Here is a 20,344-nt window from a genome sequence, read left to right as displayed (position 1 = left end):
GATCAGATGCCCTATGTATGCAGTGAAATGAGAAAGTGAAGGCACAAACTACAGCTTGTCTTTAACTCTTTTTTTTTTTTTTCCCCACAAAAATTATATATTTAATAACCATGGAAGGCCAGAAGTGCTGCCAGGCAGGTTGAAAAAAAGCTCATGCATGTGGAAAGATATTCTTAAAGAGCACAAAGTTTGGAAAGAGGCAATCTCTTGTCAAAGAGAGGGAATCACAAAACCCTACTCCTGAAGACAGCTACACTTCTCCTGTCTGGCAGGTCCAGTGTGCCTGGGTGGTGTGGCTCTGGTACCCAAACTGCCAACACATCCTCAGGGGAGACACTGACCCTTGGACCTGGCACAGTCACAGCTGTGCAAGTGCTGAATGACACTGTTTTGATTTAGCAGGACTTCATTAATTGCTTTCCATAAATGTCAGTGACTGTTCAGATTTCTACTGACACGCTCTTTAAGACCTTTAGGAAATCTCAGTCTTCTCATCAGTTACCACTGCCTAGAGGAGGGTCTGTCGTCACCAAATGTTTTTCTTTTTTTTTCTGTATTAAATCTGTACCGGGACAACAGGATTATCCGAGTGTGTTTTTCTTAGCATCTCTCTTAATGTAAGAGGGCCATGTGCAGATGAGGCTGCACTCACACTACATTATTTCTGACAAATGGTGCTGGAAAAAGACAGACCTTTAATAGCTATGCATTAAAGCACTCTCCTGACCCCATAAAGTCACGAGAGCTTTCTCAGTGAGAGCTCTGCTTTTGTAAAATAACCAGATATTTCAGCTACTGGGGGCTTTTTTTGGTGCATATATGTGCGTGTGTGTGTGGATTAGCTCCTGTGCAGGTTTGGGTTGGGTTTTTTTTTTGAGTGCAAGGACGGAGTTAGAAATCCACGTGTTTTCCTGCACCAGGTAGTACAAGGCAGTATCTGCTATCTGAAATCAGGTTTGCTGTCACTGATGAAACATGGGACTCAGTCTAGTAATTTGTTTAATTTATTCTGTTTTTAAATAAGCTTTTAAGTTGCCCGTGTACAAAACAGGAGTCTGACAGCTATTAGCTCAGATCCTGATGAAGTGGTGCCCGTGTAACTAGGCTGCTGTGGGAAAATGGCTGATCCAGGGACAAATGAGCACGGCACTTCCCTAAGCTCTGGCCCACAGCAGGCTCTGCTGAGCTGGTAGAAGGTAGTACGTGAGTTTATTGTATAGGTTCCTGGAGAGAAAAGCTGATACCATAAGACTCTTCCTCCTCCATGAATCTAGCAAGTGCTTTGTGCCATCCTCTCCTTGTAGCTGCAGCACTGTTTCTAAGGGAAACTACTTGGTGCAGGTTTTCCTGTGCCAAAACTCAGGTCCAGCTGCTATGGCAACGTTGAAAAGCCCTCAGAATGTTTTTATTTCTCAGCTAGCTTAAGATCAAAAGAGAACAAAATGGGTATGTGCACCATGAACCCCTCTGGCTGGTGTGTGGAAGGACTTGGACTTTTGACAATAGTCATAACGTGTGTGCACATATGTACATCCTCTTCTCTCCTTAATATACATTGGTGGTTGGCACAGCTTGTCCTGTAACTCTCTACAGAAACTTTAGACATCATGTTATGGATGGTTCTGACAAGAGAAAAGAAGTATGCTCATTTGCCTTTGGAGCACCTTAGGATCTAGTGCCCCTGATACCCTCTAAATTTGGTGGGGATGGTGAGCTGGTGGCAGGGAGGCATCACAGTACAACGTTGCTGCCCACTGGTGCTTCAGGAGGTGCCATTTACATCTGCTGTTGCTGATGGTCCAGGCTCTCTCTGTAGCTGGGGCTCGCTGAAAGGGTTTACAGTAAAGGTCTTCCCATAAAAATGCATGAAAGAGAAATATGGGTTTTGATGAAATGTAATAATTTAAATTAACATCTTATCAGCAAGGCAGCTGGTGTCCAGGATGGAATTTATGGCTAAAACAGTATAAAGTGTGCGCACCCAAGCACATGCATACCTGAGAGAGCAAGGGGTGCCTCTTTCTGTACCAGTATGTAATGGTGTATACTTACTGTTCTGGAGAGTTGATGTCTTCTATAGGATCTTTGCTTGTTCTGGAAGGGTCTGATGAACCCCATTGTGCTGGTGGATTTTGATCAAGATGATTTTTCAAAATGGCTTTCTCACCATCTGGATGGACAACACATTAAATTTTACTTTACTGTGACCAAGTGACCATTTTAAAATTGTTTCATTTTAAAATTTCCCAGATGTTCATAATGCCACAAAGTAAACTCTTTCTGCCTATATTCTGATACAGCCTCAGGTTTCCCTGCGAGTCTTTGGTACTCTTATGCTTTCGATGATGTGCTCCTTCATAGGAACTGCCATGAAGAAACAGAAAAGGGACGAAACCTCCTTCGTCCTTCATTTGCTTCCCCGCCACCTTTAAAAAAACCCTACAACCCAAACCTTGTTGCCCACCTCTATGTAGCCCTATCATGCTCTCTCACCTGGTCTTAGGCTGTGTAAAAATTAATGTAACTGCACCGTCATATTATCTTGCACTCAAAAATGGTTAACTTTTCATATGAAAAAACCCGCTTATTTAAGTCTTTTCCTAGAAAACTATAATCTCATTGATGTATAAAACCTTGGTACTCTTGCAATCGCATAAGCAATTAAGTGCCATCATTTAACTATCTGCTATCGTTTAGCACGGAAATATGATTCATATCAGTTACACTGGTCCATAGGCTGTCTGCAGGAAGGACAGCTAATGATTTCATTAAGCTTTCTCCTGCCGTTCTCTTTTCTGCATAGTGATAACATAGAAGATCATCATTTTCCCTGTAGGTAGCTTCACTTGATTTCCCCAGGAGTCCCTGGCTAGCTGTGCTGAAGCCTGTGGCATCGGTCCCCCTGAGAAACGTGGACAAACACAGCCATTTTAAGAAGGCTGTCTTCACCAGGGATCCTTTCTGTTCCTGCCTGCATTTCTGAAGTCTCCTACTGTGTTACGGCAAATAAAAAGTCACATGGAAAACATCTGAGTAATGAGGACAGTGCACAGTTTTCATAAATAATTACAGAGCAGCTCTAAATCCATCACCAGCAGTTGTTTGCCACACACACAGAGAAACAGTGATTGCTGCAGGCATTAAGGCAGCATGGAAGAGGACTCGAAGGTAAATTCTTGAAAAGGACACTGGAGGATTTGAATGTAAAAATGGGTATGAGGGAGAAAAGCAGGAAAATAGTGAAGAGAAAATGAAACCAGCATGAAAAACCCAGTGCATATTGAAGGCTTAAGCTGCTTTTCTGTTCTACTAATGCTCAGAAGCCCCAAATAATACTCAGGTCCCAGCATGCTAGGAATACATGTGTTACCGACGAGCACTGGTGGGACAAAACAAGCAGCAGAAACAAAGAGTGAGGAAAGAAGCTGGGAGCAGAAACAGGAATGTTTTGAGGGCAAACTCCAACATGTATAAATGCCCTCCCAGCACGGTCATCCCTGGCATTATTCTGTAGCATTCACTTTCTGCTGTGAAAAATCTAACAAGCAACATGGAAAGAAGTGAATAGGTGAGGATGCAAAAATGTGCAGACATGGGGATTCCTGCGGCTCAGAAGAGCAGGAGAGAAGATTTTTCACTTATGTTGCATGGAGAAGAAGGGTCTGGGTGAGAAAGGAGGTGACCAGAACACATGAACTTCCTTCTGTTGGGGCAAGAAAATGTCAGTAAAAGAGAGCTAAGGAATTCAGTTGTAGCACGAAGAATGCTTAAAAGGAAGGTATGACAGGATTCAGTGATGGTTTAGATGTGAAAGGAGGACAGCAAGGAGTCAGATTTGACGGTGGCTAAGATAAGCAATGAAGTCTATCGTCTCAGGGCAGCCTGAAGTTTTCTGGTGTGGCATTTGCTGTCACAAGAGTTCAGTTTTTATTTTCCATATATTGCATTTCTATGTATATTGAGCTTGACATTTGCATAAAAGCCTTGTGATGTCTATAAACAGACATGTAGAAAAGAACACTTTTTACTTGCATGATTAAAAACAACATTCAGCCCTGAGCTGATCTAAGCTGACAATGAAAACTGCTGACTTTATGGTATAGGCCAAAGTTAAAATTTGAGTAACCTTTGTAATTAGGGATGGAAAAGGTCTATTACTTAACTATTTTAGGGTTCCGACTCTCTTGGCCAAGATAAGCAATTTAACCTTTACAAAGCCACTGAAGATACAATTCTTCATCAAATGACTGGAATATGCAACTGTTGGGTTTCGGGAGTATGTGATTTCATATATTAATCTGTGTTGTATGCCCCTAAAGGGGCTTCTTGTGCTTTCATTTGTGCTGTGAGAGAGAGAAAGAGAAGGAGGTGGTCCCTGTCAAAAAGGTGGGGGTTTAGTCTAAAGTAGAGCAGAAATCATATATTCTCTGCCTACTCACCCCTCAACACCAACTGCCCATATATCACTGTGTGTTCTTCTTAACAGACCCTTTTCTACCACTCTTGCAGATGGCTCTCCCTTAATACACTGCATAAATTTCTGTATACAAGGTTACCATATACAAATTTTAATGTATATGTATAAAATACAGACAAAATCCACATAAAACTGCCACAATGTTGAGATTTTTTTTTCTTTTTCCTTTGCTTCTTTCACAATACAAAAAAGTTGGGTAATTCTTATTTGTTAAGCTTTTTTGGGAGAGGAGTTGTTAGATTTTTGTTCTGCAGCTATGGAAACTAGAATATCTTTCTTTTTTCTTTTTTTTTTTTTCATTTACCTTTCATTTAAATAATGAAAAGTAAGATTCTCACTTAGTCATATGCTTCCAGGAGCTGGAGCTTAAAGAAAAAACACTATTACCATATGCACTTAAAAAACTTAAGGACGGAGGAAACTGATTTTATATATGTGAACAACTGAAAGAAAATAAATTAAGGGTAAAGGTAAACATTTGAGTTCCCAGTTTTCCCTGGAAAGCGTAGCACTGCTTTTAATACTTCCCCATAATTTCTTCCTCTGTCCATTAAGTATGCCACTTGAAAAATACTCTTCATTCTCAGGGTACTGTCTGCCACTGCAGATGCTACTGAATAAGTTGCACTGGGATGATCTAACTACCTTAAAAATTGAATTTACATTAGCCAGAAGCACTTTCTAAGTAATTTTCACCTTTGTAGACCTCAAACCGGAACTCAGAAGTCTGGATAAGTGATGCCTGAGCACTTTCCATTCAGGAAAACATTGGGAAAAAAGACAGATAGATCTCAAGGGCCTCGCACGGCACTCACTGATGGGTTCATTAGAAAACAAAACCCGCTGCCCTGTTGTCAGTGAGAGCCAGAAGGCTTTAGCTCAGGACCTTTGCCTACCTGCAGCACAGAAATGGCTTCCAAGTTCAAAGCTCTGAGCTGCAAGAGCACACCCAATGCCAGCTGCGGGGAGACTCCGTGAGGAGGTCGCTGCACCCAGCTGCTTGCCTCTCCCTCTGCCAGGGATGACACTCACTTCAGACCTGCCGTATGTATAATCACTCTGCAACGTGGTGCTGTCAAAATTACCTGGGCTGGCTTAAATGCCTCGTGCATCTTAACGACTCCTGTTCAGCCGCAGGCAGAAAACACCAGGTGACTGCCACTGCTGCAATTTCTTCCAAGATTTTAGAAACTGTATTTCTTTAACTAGAGGCTTGTTTTGTTGACGTTTGTACACTACAGCTTTATTGAACATCTTCATCATTGCGCTTTAGTGGCAATATTCCTCTAATGGCTTACAACTAGATGGCAGAACTGCTCTTCACCCCACATCTTTCAATACCACTGTTGTTTTCTCTTTGCTAGAAAGCATATTTTACGCTCCACAAAGAAGCAAGTGTGGTTTAATAATGACTTATATGAGCCGGCACAGATAACCTTGCTGATTTACTGAAGAACTCTGGAAACTTTAAAGCTAGAGGTAGATTTTTAAAATCTACTGTAATTTTTCACAGTTCTGTTTGGACTGTGAAACATGACTAGCCAGTTTCTGCTTTTCATGTGAATAGGATGAAAAGAAAGTAAAACGAAAGGAAAAATTAAAATGATCACATCAGCTGCTGGGTATATCAGAAAAAGTTCTCCTGAACTAAGCGCACAGCACAGGCAGTCTAAATCATGACTTCTGATAGTTATGCTTTGAAAGGAAGATTTTTAAAAAGAAAAGCCAGAAAGGTTCTCCTCTGATTTATACAATTTTAAATCAGAAGAAACTCCCTTTACTACAGATTTATTTCTGTGCAAGGAAGGGCAGGTGCTAAACCTCTGGCAGTTTGGTCTCCCAGTTGAAATAGAAACAATCTCCAATTTCAGGATTGGAATGCATTTGCTAGGCTTCATAGAAACTAGTATACATATCTCTATATATCTCTATATACAAGGGATATAATGAACTATATCCTATCTTAAAACAGCATTCCTTTAAAGATTTATTTCTGAAAAAAGCTTTTCCTTTGAATCTGTGGTTTCAATTTCAAGCTTAATGTTTGAATCACACTAACTTCATAGAAGTAATATTTCCCCCTCTATCACAGATGAACTCTGTTTTGCTTCGCATTTATGAGCAACGTGCCTTTGAAATCTGTTTTTCTTTGAGCTGCTTTTACATGGGGAAAAACTAACACTAGGAAACATTGGAGTGGGGTGACAGCTGACAGTATGTAGGCATATCTGACATGCAAATGAATGCTCCCAGTCCATTTACAGCAATGAGTAAAGACTGTTTTCTGGCTCAAAACAGAAAAGGTTTTCTGAGCAAGCAAGGGTGCCTGCACAGAGAGAACTTGCAAAAAGGGTTTGTTCATAAGTGGGGACTATTGCAAGTCTGTCTCTTGCTTCTTATGTACTTTCCATAGGATGGCTGTCATTCATTAATTTCCCTAATACGCTACTCTGAAATGTACTGGCAAAGGTAGAAATAAATGGAGATTCTTCTGCAGGATTTCTTCCGAGCTTGGCTTTATATGAAACTCTTGCAATCTAGGAATCATTCATGTAGAAATAATTTCATGTAATAAAATGTCAAATAGAAGTGAAATAGAGTAAGATAGTAAGATTCCAAGCGTAGCAAAATTATCCAGCCCCCCCCAAACCACATAGTATCTTCCCTCCATATTTATCTCCTCAGTAACTTTTATCTCTGCAGGAACTTGCACAGTAGAAATAACATCTACCTTCACGAAGTCTCTCCTGTTTCTGACACACTGGCTACATAGGTGCGGGGAGCCCTTTTGGGAAGCTCTGGTTTGTGCCCATGCCAGGGTATTTCTTCCCCGGAGCTGTGCGGCACAACCTTCCTCTTTACACAGCATCACAGTTACAGGCATTTGTCCTCCTTTTTCCAAATGTCAGCCTGGAAAACTCAGCCGTGTCTCCAAGCTTGGCTCCCTTTGCTGAACGGTGCTGCCAGTTACAGGAACTGCCCGAGCCAAGCCTTGGTCTCACCCACAGCCCGTCCCTGCCTCAAACCCAGGCTGCAACGCGGCTCTGCAAGGCGACCAGATCCCACAGATGCCAGGGGAGAAGCTAATGTTGTGCCGTGCACAGAGCTGAGGCCGGTAGCAGACACAGTGACTCAAAATCATCTGAGCAATGTATCACATCAAGTTAAGGGGATGACCTTTTAAATTCAACTGGGGAGGCCGTTTGAGGTCCCAGAGCCACAGTCCATGGAGCACGTTGGGAACTGCTTGACCACACAAAGCTATCTAGCAGTGCAGACAAAAGCCTGCATTAAAAAAAGCAGTCAAACCATAAACTACAAACCACATTTTCCTAATTGCTTTTCTTACGTAGCCAATTGCTGTAGATCTCTCAGGAATATTACGCGTTTGTGAACAAGAGATGAGTGTCTCGGATAATATCTCTCTTTAAATGAGACGTACTGAAATGTGCTGTAAAGAAGGAGTCCCTGTGCCAGCAAAGAGCTCCTGGGCTACACCAGGAGCTGTTGCTGTTAAAAACTAACCAGGAATCCCAAAGTTATGAAACTTTGCCTGAGGTTAGGCACTTACAGGAATGCATAGCTGTGTCTACCTATTCCAGCTAAAGTGAATTAACTTTTGTATCCTTATTATATAATCCATATTTGATCTAAATGAGGGTGGTGGGGAAGGAAGGGAAGAATCAAATAACCTCCTTTGGCACTTTGCTATAGGAGTTAGGAATTTTAACTCTGGACAATTTTTACAGATCAGAAACCTACTGAAGTGTACTATGACATTAAAGTTTGATTAGGACTTGTTCGAGATGCATTGCGTAAGTCCTGTGTTATTATCTGTTCTCTGAAGTGCAGTGCCCTGAATTTGTGTAAGTAATAGCAATGGGGATACACTATATGGCATTCTCTATGTGAACTCCTTCAGAATAGCAAGGTATTTTATAAAGGAGATTGACATAGGATTCAGCCATGTCCACAATGGAAATGTGGCAAATGATCTGCTTGGAGCATTTTTAGCTCCAAGTCAGCTGCTACTTTTAGCATCTCCCCTCACTGTCCTACCCCCTCTCTCTCAGCTCACATTTTTTACAAGGTCCAAGGTAGGCACAAACCTTGTAATCACCTTAAAAACAACATTGGACTGGCTTCCCCAGTTGCATGGTGGAGGTGAGAGACATGGTCACTTCTAGGTCATGCTAATAAATTATTTACAATTCTGAAGCTTTGCTCAAGTACCATCAGGGACACATAATTTCAAGGTTCTGTACTTTCATTTACAGAAAGTTACATGAAATACATAGCTACAGAAAGCATAGTTATGTCAGTCAGAGTTAGCTTTGCTGTAGCCGTAAGGGCCAGAATTTTTTTAAGTACCATTTAAGTGATGTCTGTTTGCATCTGCACAGAAGCAGCAGTGACTCAGCAGCATGAATTCTCCAAAGTCTTGTTATTTTGATTGGAATGGCAAATTTAAATTAAGCATATAGGTTGGCTATTGGGAATGGATGCGGTGAGCGAAATAGAGAGGAGATTCAGACATGTAGCTAAGGGGCAGGGAAACGGGGAAAGAGAGAAAACAAGAGGCAGAAGAAACAGAAATGGAGGGACACAAAAAGGCTAGCAAGGGTTGTTGAACATGGTGGCTCAGAGCCTGGAAGTGTGAATATTTGATGTCACTCGAGTCAGGATCAGGATACTCCATTATACTCAAGTTCGGGGCAATCGCCACAGATATGGGACCAAGCTTCAAACACCTGCTGCAAATTGGGATCCAGGTCTTCCTCATTGCCAGGTGAATGGATGCTAAAACCTCATCAATATAAAGATGGCCAAGGGAAAATGTCCTTCTTTTCCCCCCGCCCCCTTTTGTGTGGAGCTTTACGTGGTAGGCCTGTTCAGAAAACCATGTCCAGCAACTTCAGTATGCAGAAGAATATCTACCCTGTAAGTCCCGATAATACATTGTTCCAAGCTTCTCTGTACATTAAGGCTGTGTACTTACAGGTGATTTTAAATACGTACCCCACAGCAGAAATGTAGAAGTTGGGGAACTGTACTAGGGGAAAATTAGGAACACAGACAATCTTGGATGCTGCTGCTTAAAGCAGCAGTTAGGCATCGACGTCTTTCGTAGATATAGCCACAAGTAAGTGCAGAAAGGTTATATTTTCTTCATGATTTCTTTGCCAGCATCCTACTGCTAATGGAGTGCAACCTGCTGTGAGAAGCATCCCATCCTAAATTTATACCCAACATATCTCTTGAGAATCATTTTTATTTCTCATACCCAAACTCAGATGGGCATTTGGCACAATGTAATGTATCTTTTCTGCTTGAAATATTATTCATGATTTATCAGTTTTCCTGGAGCATCTGACATGAGTGGAACATTCTATGTGTTCCTTTCAAACACTTGGTAAAACTGCCTCATCCCACTCACTGATGTTAGTTCTTGCTGCTGATCTCAGCCCAATAATCACACGCCTCCAGCAGCTATTTACGTTTTCCTTTTCCTCCTTTCCCCCCTTCTGTTTTTTAATTTTAAAAAGGACACTGGGAACTCTATGGAGCTCGCTCTTTTTTTTTTGCCACACGTTACACAACCAAGTGTATACCCAGGCTAAAACAAAAGGCGCATGAAAAAGTAACCTTATCCAACCAAAATTTCAATACACTTCAAAAGCACATATGAACACTTGCTGTTGTTCTAAAATTATTCTTCAACAATTATATTTACAGGAGTAGCTTCTGTTCCACTTAACCAAGCTTACGCTGCCACATCAATAGGAAGCCTGAGCCTAGCATTGCAATAAACATTCAAGTCTACGACTTCCCAACACAGGGCAACTAGTTTTTCACATACTGTAGTAATATTCAGCTGTACAAAGTCATTTGCCAAAAGTCACAAAGTAGATCCATTCTAGAGTCAGAAATGGAGGCTGGGTGTCCTGGCTTCCATTTTATTGCACTATGCACCAGATCTTATTGCTTCCCAAAAGCGAAATAGCTTTAATGGAAACAATTCTTTCGCATGTATTTCTTCAGGGAGCGATGCAAGAGACAGTAGAAACAACTTAGGAATATTACAGTCGTCATGAAATCCTTTTTTATCAGTTCCTAGGGAAGAATTTTCATACATGAGTGCCTTCAATTCTACATTTAGAGTCCAAATCAGCACTGAAATATTTACATGCTTCTCTTCTACGTGCTTGATAGCAGTGTCCAAAAGCAGGATTTGAACATCCTACTCAGATGAGCACGTATTAAACTGGGCTTCCTACTGCTGAAGGCTGGCTCAATTAACTCACAAGATTTGAAACATTCTGTGACTTTCCTCCCTCCATGCAGCACAGAAAACTTGACTTCTGAACACAAGTATGCTTTTAAAAGTTTCCCACTTTACCATGTGTATTATACACACAAGGCATACAATAGAAGACATACATACAGAGAAATAATTACTCAGTGTGTACCATATAACTTATTATGTGAAGCTGCATGCTTTCTGTAGTGCAACCAAAATACTTAAAGCTCTATCTTACCAAGGTCTGAGTGCTCTGGAACCAATCCAATGAGCTTGCTATTCAAAATCGTGTTGGTTAAGCTACTAATGGATTTTACTAACTCTCACCTTTGCTGTCTGTAAAGTTCCGTATACTAAGAATGTCATTAAGATCCTGATGGTGGTTCTGCTTAATGTATGTTGTTTTCTCAGGAGTGTCCTGAAGCTGCATTGTGACCTCTTCCAAGTCTTTGTCCAGCTGCAAAACAGAAAGAGTATGAATCCCTAAAAATTCAAGAGTCATTGCTTCAGGTATCTGCAGTAACTGCATAGCTTTCTATGATTAGACTAGAAGGCAGGTGATAACCCAGTTGCCACACTGTGCCAAATACAGTTTTCTTATAGCACTGCAACACTACTTCTAAAAATCATACTACAAGTAACAAACCTCGTTCAGCTGTGATATTGCACACAAGGCATACGAGAAGAATAAGCTTTAGTAGCTGAAAGTTTAAGCAATTCAGATGTGCTGCTGAATGAGAAAGAAATGGGCATTAGAAAGCCCTGTCTGAAAACCTCTCAGCTGTTTAATATTTATGCATACAAATGTGGCATACACAGCTATAACCACTTTGTTGAGTCAATCAAATTATTGAACATACAAGAGAATATAAGTGAACCATGGCACCAGCAGCATGTCCAGCCATGTGAGTGACTGCAGTCAACTCTACGAGGAATGTTTTGTTTTCTTAAAGATTATTTTTACTCCTTTTACCTTTCTTAGAGAGACAGACTCCTGTTAGACTTTTTGTTTGTGTCTCTGTGTATATGAAATTTCAAAGAAAATCCAACTCAGAGATTTTAGTTTTGGGGCTGAGAACACTCTGTACTTTTGTGATTTGAAAATTCCCCCCATGTTTTATATCTTTTGCATCTTAAACTGTGTGATCTGGTAGCTAGCACTAAACTGCTGTTGCAAGCATAACTCTCCATGATGGAAAAAAATGGAAATAAGAGGAGGGGAAGAAAAAAAAATCCCAATCCTCTCTCTCCCCAAAAGCATCCTTTAAGACTAGAGGGAGAGAAGCACAGATGTTTTCTGACTGGAAGAGCCACAGCACAAATGCTGGGTTGGTACACCCAGAGCTTTTAGCACTGAGCTGAACACAGGGTGCTCTCCCCAGAGGCTAACTTGCATTCAACTGGCTACAGCCCCAGTAGAAAATAACCATATACAAGCATCTTAATGGTGATCTGGGATGCTCTCTGTGAACAGTTGTCCAGGATGCAGTGTCCAGAGTACATCCCACTCACTACTGGCTTAACTGAGTTTTAAAAGTGCTGAATTTAGATTTACGTTGTTTCCTTATAGAACTGGGACATAGCAACTCAAGGTAGATAAGCCAGAGGTTTAACTGCTAGCCACGGTAGGGCATGCTCCAAATCTCCTGGACAATGAAACTCTTATTTGGACCTACTGGTTCTGGGTATTTCATTAAATCTATTTAAGCAAAGTCTAAAAAGATCAGCAGGGCCCTGCATGCACTAATATGGCTCAGTTGCCCTGAGCAGCCTTACCTGTGGTCACCGTCATGAGCCTTGCAAGGCACAGGCTGAGGTCTTGTGAGTTAGGAGGCTTAGCAGAAAAAACTACAGCAGGATAAAGAAACTGAAATAGCCAGTAGCCAGCTGAGCCTTCATTACAAATTGCAAGGCTCTCACATGAAAGGGACCTGGCAAAGCTGAACTAAATTTCTTTAACAAGGCAGAAAAAACTTTTGCTTTTGGAGTCTTTGGTAGTCTGAGTAAACACCTTTTGGTTACCTAGGCAATTGTTGTTAAGATCTGGATGAAGAAGTAATGGTTGCAACAAAATACCTTTTCTTCAAGGTATAAGAATACTTCACAGGCTAGGCAAGAGCAGGGTAATTTTTTGTAAGATATAGATCAGTTGTGGTTAACTTGTCTCACAAAATGGGCAGTCTTCAAGGCTGATTTGTCATCGTTTGAGGTCTCCTGAGCAAGGATGGACATAATTAAAAATACATGTTATAGCTCTAATGGAATTCATGCACTCCATGTACTTAGCCTTTCTCTCGGTAGAGACTGAAGAAACTTCACAGCCTTTGTGCCAAAAGGGTCAGCTTACATGATCATAGAGGTCTTTTCTACCTTAAGAAAATATGTAATTCTGTTTCATGGCAGATGTAAAAATCTGTCTAGCAAGTTTTTGAGCGAACTCTTAGAGAGGTTGAGAAATAACAGCAACAGCAGTCTCTGAACTCAGCCATAAACAGGAACAAAGATAGCTCTTAAGTGCCCCTGGGGTTGTGAGTCTCTGTTACGCTTGCATGTAAAGGTTACGCTTCTAGAGCTCTATGGTGCTCAGCATGTCCATATGAAGCAGCAGGGTAATTTGCCTGTTACAAATAAATAGGGGAAGTTTCATTTTAATTTACTAAGGCACATTTTCGTTTTATCAACCTGCTATGTACTCACTGTATTAATTAGCTATTCATATAAATCATCTCTTTCCTGTTATTTCAATTTTTCTATGGGGAAAGCTAATTTTTTCCTCTAAAAAGTAGTCAACATTTAAGCAGACTACAGAATTGCAACAAAAAATTAAAAAAAAAATTGCCAAGGCAGTGTATACAATAAACAATACCTCTGTAATTTTCATTCTCAAGCGGTGGTTCTCTGACTGCAATCCTTCTAGTCGAGATGTGCTGGCCTGATTGACACTGGTGACTGATGTTGATGTTTTTGAATCTTCTTTCTTTTGATTTTGAGTGAACTGAAATCGTCTGTTCTGTGTGGCTGCATCTGGATTTGTCCTCAGTGTGATGAGCTGAAAGGTTTAAAAGACTTAAGAAATCCTGTCCAGGGTTTTATTTTTGCAGCTATTTCTTTTGTATCTCAAAATATTGAAAGGCAAACCAAGAGTTCCTTCCTGACTTGCAAATACAAAATTCTGGAAAGTGAGCTCTGCTTGAGACGATTTCTGAATAACTTTACAGAATAGGTTGAACCAAAATGATTTTGCAAAGGGAAGTGTTAAAAAAATAAGGAAAAACTAATTTAAAATATATTTAACTGGATTTTAATTACCTTAAAAATATATTTTAGTATTTCATCAAACATTTTTCTCATTCATTGATATCTTTATACTTTCAAAGGATATATTCCTTCTCTAAGAAAAAAAAACCAACCCACCAAGCCCTTCTCTTCCCAAGCACAATTTCATATGAGATTTCTCCTTTCCTACTGTTACAAGTAACACTCAAGCAGAGAGAGGCATGAAGCAGGAGTATTAACAGAAAGAACTCATGGGAGATTGCACTCTGGAGATAACAGAAACTTAATTAGGTTTTAGTGACCCAAAATAAACCAAATCTGTTCAAATAAATTAAATAAGCCACTTAAAAAAAAGGTTAACCTTAAACATATTTAATTTAAGCAAGTACAAGTAAGATTTAACACTCGGTGACAACGTGAAAATATCACCTCAACATGAGGAGAGAAAGCTACTAGCTGTTTGGCAAGGGGGAGAGAACTTCTCAGATTACTCTAGAGAATACAGAATTTATGATTACTTGCCAAGCAGCATACATATGTATTTGTATACAAACAAAGCTGAAGGAGCTCCCTGCCCTGAGAGCATAGGCTTGGCATCATAAATCCAAAGGTGTTGAGTTGTCTGAAAAGAGAGAGGGGGCAATCATTTTGTAAGCACAGCACAGCCAGATTTTGTGGTATAGCCCCATTTTGGAATTGGTTCCTCTTGTTCTTCAGAGCATGAAACTCTTCTGCAGCTGTGGTAGCATGAAATAAGGACCTAACTTCTGACAGAGAGAAATCTGAGTGATCAGACGCTGAAGCACTTGGTCCCTGGCATGTATTTACAGACCAAGTCTGCAGATTGGGATGATGTTTGAAGACAATAAATTTCCTTTTTCAGGTGATAAAGGAGATGGAGAAGGCTGAGGTACTCAATGCCTTCTTCACCTTAGTCTTTACTGGTAAAACTTGCCTTCAGAAATCCCAGACCCCTAAGACCCCTAAAGCAATTGAACACAAGTTCACGCAACCTGATGAGGTGTATCCCTGAGGACTAAGGCAGCTGGCCGATGCCATTGCAAGGCCACTCTCAATTACCTTTGGAAGGTGATGTTGATTGGGAGAGGTTCCTGAGGACTGGGAGAAAGGAAATGTCACAGCTGTGTTCAAGAGAGGTGAGAAGGAGGATCTGGGAAAATACTGCCTGGTCACCTTCACCTCAGTCCATGGAGGGTGCTGCAGCAAATCCTCCTGGGAACCATTTCCAAACTTATTAAGAGCAAGAAGGTAATTAGAAGCAGTCATTGTTGATTTATGAAGGGGAAATTCTGCCTGACCAACCTGTTAGCTTTCTTCAGTGAGATGTCTGGGCTGGTAGATGAGGGGAGAGAGTTATTTTTCTTGCCTTAAGCAAAGATTTCAACACTGTCTCCCATAACATCCTCACAGTCAAACTGATGAAGTAGTGACTAGGTAAGTGGTCAGTGAGGTGGACTGAAAACTGGCTGAACTGCCAGGCTCAAAGTATCGTGGAAGCCAGTCACTAGTGCTGTACCTCAGGGGTTCACGCTAGGACCAATACTGTTTAACATCTTTATTAGTGACCTGGATGGTGGGACAGAGCACACCCTCAGCAAGTTTGCAGATGATCCTCAAAGAGGAAGAGGGGCTGATACACCAGATGACTGCACTGCCGTTCAGTGGGATGTCAGGAGACTGGAGATCTGGGCTAACAGGAATCTCCTGAAGCTGAGCAAAGGGAAATACCAAGTCCTGCCCTTGGGGAGAAATAAACCCCAAGCACCCACCCAAACAGGCTGAGGGGTGTTTGGCTGGAAAGCAGCTTTTCAGTAAAGGCGCTGGGGATTGTGGTGGACACCAAGTGGAACATGAGCCAGCAGTACCCTGGGCCAATGGAGGTGATAATTTCTTTCTACTCAGCCCTGGTGAGAGCACACCTGGAGTGTTGTGTCCAGGTTTGGGCTCCCCAGTACAAGAAAGTACTAAAGAAAGCCCAGTGAAGGGCCACAAAGATGCTGAAAAGGATTGGAGCCTTTATGATACAAGCAGAGGCTGATGATTGTTTACCCTTGAGGTGGAAGAGATTGGGGGGGACATTATTCATGTGTATAAATATGTGATGGGAGAGAGTAAAGAGGATGGAGTCAGACTTTTCTCAGTGGTGCCCAATGAAAGGAAGGGAGGCACAAACTGAAAACCAGGAAATTTCATTTAAACATCAGAAAAAAACTGTTTCTATTGTGAGCATGGTCAAATGCTGGTATAGGTGCTGAGAGGTTGGGGAGTATTCATCCCTGGAGATAATCAAGACCCAACTGCTCAAGGTCCCGAATAACCTGCTGTAGCTGAGTCTTCCTAGACCCCCCTGCCTCTCCTCTCCCCCATTTCTTTGATTCTAATTAGGTTAGTTGTAATGACTGGTGTGTCTAACTCCCAGATCAAAAACTGCATTAAAATGAAGTTAAAGGTGAAGAACGGTAATTACAAGGCTTCTTAAATTAGCAGGCAAAAGTGTTATAAGATAAAGCTCTGCAATTTGATGTGGTCTAAGTTCAAACTGAATATAGGATAGAAGTATAGCCATCCATCAATTGACTCATCTTCATCTGGGAGTTTATAGCTAAAGATTGGATGTTTGGCCACAAGGACATATGCTCTAATGAATTCATTCACATGGTGTGGATTAGATGGAAAAGTCCATGGGCAATGTTGTTGGCTCACACTGTATAAGGGATGAGGTTAGATGAGCTTCTTGCTTTTTTCTGGCCATAAAGTCAGTGGAACGTGTGTCTTGCTGCTTCACACCTGCGCAGTTTCAATTTCAAAAAAGAGTCAACGCTGAATATCTACAAAGAGTCAATGCCAAATAGACAAAAAATGCTACCAACACAGAAAATTAATGTTTTAATCCTGGCCCCTAGAACTGATTTTGCCTTGCTGCTCTACAGGAAACTGGATCAGAATTAATGTGTTAATGCCATTGCAGCCAACGATGGTATGCACTCAGCGGGTGACTAGAAGTGAGCACAGTGTTCTGTCTCAAAAGGGATGGAGCAGAAAAAACGGAAGGACATGAAAGTTTGATAAACACGGATAAACATGGGAAAATTACTTCATGAAGAGAGAATATGTATTAGGATTGCTTCTTTTAAAGAAATGATGAGTGTGCTCAAAAATACTATAGACTTGTTGGATCTTAAAAAGATAATTAGACATAGCAGTTAACATGAAAAATATACATAATGTATGTTTGAATCTGAATGCAGATCACTTCTACAAGATATCCTTGAACCCAGAAATCTATAATAGTTTTTAAAATGTTTGGAGATTTTTTGATCAGATAACAAGAATATCTACAGTTACTGTAAGTAGGATGCAGTATAATGGATATCAACATTTGTATTTGAGGATACCTTTAAATGGGGAAAGCGATGAACATTTTTTCCCTGATCTACCTCACTCTACTATGGGATTTTCCTCATGTTTTTCTGAGGCACTTGGTGCTGAACGAAATGTCAGTGGATGAGGTAGACATTTAACTGGAGAAGTATAGTAACTGCCATGTTATAAGTAAATAAGATTAGTAGAGTTGACAAGAAGTAAGGGAAAAATGTCATGTTTCTTTCCCTGGTTTGCCTACATCATTGAATAGTTGCCTATTCAGATTCATAAAAGGGCTGTGCGGCAAAATTGAATTCCAGCACTGTTGGCCCAGGAGACTGCTGAAGATTAGTTAAAAGGAATGTGTTTTACTCTGTATAGCAGAGAAGGAGAAGTACTCACCCAGCCCAAAACCATGTTACTGCTTGCATCTGTCTGGCCACAGTTTAATAAATGAAAAAGTGCAATCTTCCAAGTCCTCTGTATCATCTCCTGTGCTTGATGAGCCACAGGCTTTAGCATTCCACCAGCAATCTTCCTATGTCACCAAAATTTTACTAATTGACTACATACTTGTTAAGGGGAGAGATTCGGTGCCCGTCTCACACTGACATCTTACCTAGATGTACAAACTGGGTGGTGTCAGATCTAATCTCCTGCAGGGTCCAGACAGGCTATTGTGAAACCTGTGCTGGAGCAGGTTGCAGGTGAGAGTGCTTGCCAGCCGTCCTGCTGTAACTGGCACAGCATGGTGAGAAGAAATGTAGGGCAAAATATACGAGTGCAAGAAGAAGAACTCTCCAGCTGTGAAAGCACTCACATGGGCATTGGAAGTGCTGCATTCCAGCTCCTGTTTCAACCTCTTTTTTTGTACCTTATCCAATGACCATTTTTAATGCAAAATAGCTAAGCATTTGGAAACCTGACAATACATGGAATGAGATGAAGTACTTCACGCTAGAAGGCTACGGTTCATGTTTGTATTTTGAGTAGAAAGAACTGAGAGGAAAAATGAGGGCAGGGTAACTGGGATTTAAAAGAAGAGCAGATGAAGGGGTTAAAAAAGGAAACAGAAAAGTCATTTCAGAGCCTGTGGCAGCAGAAAAGAAGCATGGGCAAAGGAGCATGAAAGCAAAGGGGCAGAAGAGCATGTCACAGCATTAATAATATTTTCTCTTTGAGGAGAGTTCTTACATTCTGTGGAGGTATTTTTGGCATCAGAGTTTTAATATGCATTTTCATACAGCTTACACACACAAATCTTGCAGCATTTCGAAGTACTCTCCATTGCTGCGTTTGTGAATGTTCCCTTAATTTAGAATGAAGTTGTGATTCTTCCCTAAGATCCAGAATAAAAATATGACTATATCTGTCTGTACAGCTTTTTAATATTTGAGAAATGAATTGCAGAACTTGTAAAAACATCGTGGTTAGTCGGTCCTGGAGAACAAATTACTTTGCTTTTTTGCAGATCAGAAGTCAGCTTCTATTGCTAGTCTGTGCATCTATTTTCTTTCAGAGGGAACACTCTGAGATAAATTTATTAGCTTGTTTCTTTTACACATACAGTTCTTGGTCCCCCTGTTAGAACCATTTCCGGGCATTCCACTTAGCACCAGAACCTATTCACTGTAATTTGCTGAATACATTGATTGAACCTGATCCAGTAAAGAGTCACAAACTTTTTATCACTACTCATTTGAAAAACCTAAAAACAGATTCCAGAGGTGAAAGGCCCTGCATCTTGACTCTTGCCTTGCAAATGTTTCAGACATCCAACTGCATGCACATCTGATTTGGGGTGATAAGCTAGGTTTATGCAAGTCACTTAAAATGAATACAATTATACATTTTACTTCAAAATGTCAAATACATTCTCCAGAACTTGAGGCTTTGCTACAGCAAGCTTATGCAGTAACCAGTTTTCCCTTCATTCAAGATCTGTCATACTCATGTCTAAAGCTTAACTCTGCAAGTGAACTGTTCAAGTTCCAGCCCTTTGTGGGTAAGTGTCTTCTCAGTTCTTCCAACAGTGCACAACAAACACATCCTCAGAGTCCAAAAGGGCAAAAAGAAGTGAAAGCATGTCCCTCCCAGTCTGTGCCTCATTTAGTCCATTAATATACCCGTTAATAAACATAACTTCAGTGTCAGCATTTGCAGCGTACATACAGTTTTCCTCTGAAGAACTGATAAAGCCTATTGTACCACCATACTTGAATACCTTAGAGGTTTCAACATAGTTGACCTTACAGCATGCCAGTGAACTAAAAAGGTCTTGCTGTTTTGTAGGTATAGAAGCAGAGATCCTGATTATCTTGCTTAGGGTACATAAGAAACGTGGCAGAGTAGACAACCGGACCTCTCCCTCCTCAACCCCCACTTATGACCCTTTCCAGAAAGTTCCTAAAAGTTGGAAATGGAGACTGTTCCATTCAAGTTACAGAAAATGACCTTTGTTTCCCCAGTCACAGATTCAGTAAAGATATAGGCATTAGAAACGCATGTATTCACACTCCTGTAACTTTGCATATTCCACTTTCTCCAAAATCTCATGAAGCTTTGTTCTTCCTCTCAGGATCCAGAGACAAGAGATTATAGATGGGTTTGGTTTAGAATTCACACACATCCCCTGTACTTGAAAAGGCAATGAACTTTTACATATTAAATCACAACTACAAAACAGAAGGAAAAAAATCCAGACCCACACTGAACACATTCACCTACCTTAGGTACAAACACAAGGCAGAGAGTAATGGTGCTGCAGAATATTATGACTAAAGCAACGATGCAGAACTGGACATTGGGTTGGTCCCGAGTAAGGAATGAAACAGCAGCACCAATAATGCACATTATCCCCACGTTGTATACACTCATTCCGATGTACTTGCTATCATTCAAAGCAG

General features: G+C 40.8%; 1 protein-coding gene across 1 annotated transcript in view; it reads right to left on the bottom strand.

Moving 5' to 3' along the window:
* GABBR2 (gamma-aminobutyric acid (GABA) B receptor, 2) overlaps positions 1–20,344 on the bottom strand; it is a 486,323-nt gene that overhangs the window by 5,313 nt on the left and 460,666 nt on the right. Inside the window, exons 16-19 of the mRNA XM_009334967.1 lie at positions 20,166–20,344; positions 13,645–13,827; positions 11,106–11,235; positions 2,053–2,170 (exon numbers count right to left, since the gene is read on the bottom strand). Of these exons, the coding sequence (XP_009333242.1) occupies positions 2,053–2,170; positions 11,106–11,235; positions 13,645–13,827; positions 20,166–20,344 (610 nt within the window). The remainder of the gene's footprint in view (positions 1–2,052; positions 2,171–11,105; positions 11,236–13,644; positions 13,828–20,165) is intronic.

The sequence above is a fragment of the Pygoscelis adeliae genome, unplaced genomic scaffold, assembly GCF_000699105.1.
Source record: "Pygoscelis adeliae isolate BGI_AS28 unplaced genomic scaffold, ASM69910v1 Scaffold312, whole genome shotgun sequence".
NCBI lineage: Eukaryota > Metazoa > Chordata > Aves > Sphenisciformes > Spheniscidae > Pygoscelis > Pygoscelis adeliae.
The sequence above is the reverse complement of the archived record's forward strand: the minus strand, read 5'-3'. Positions and strand labels throughout refer to the sequence as shown.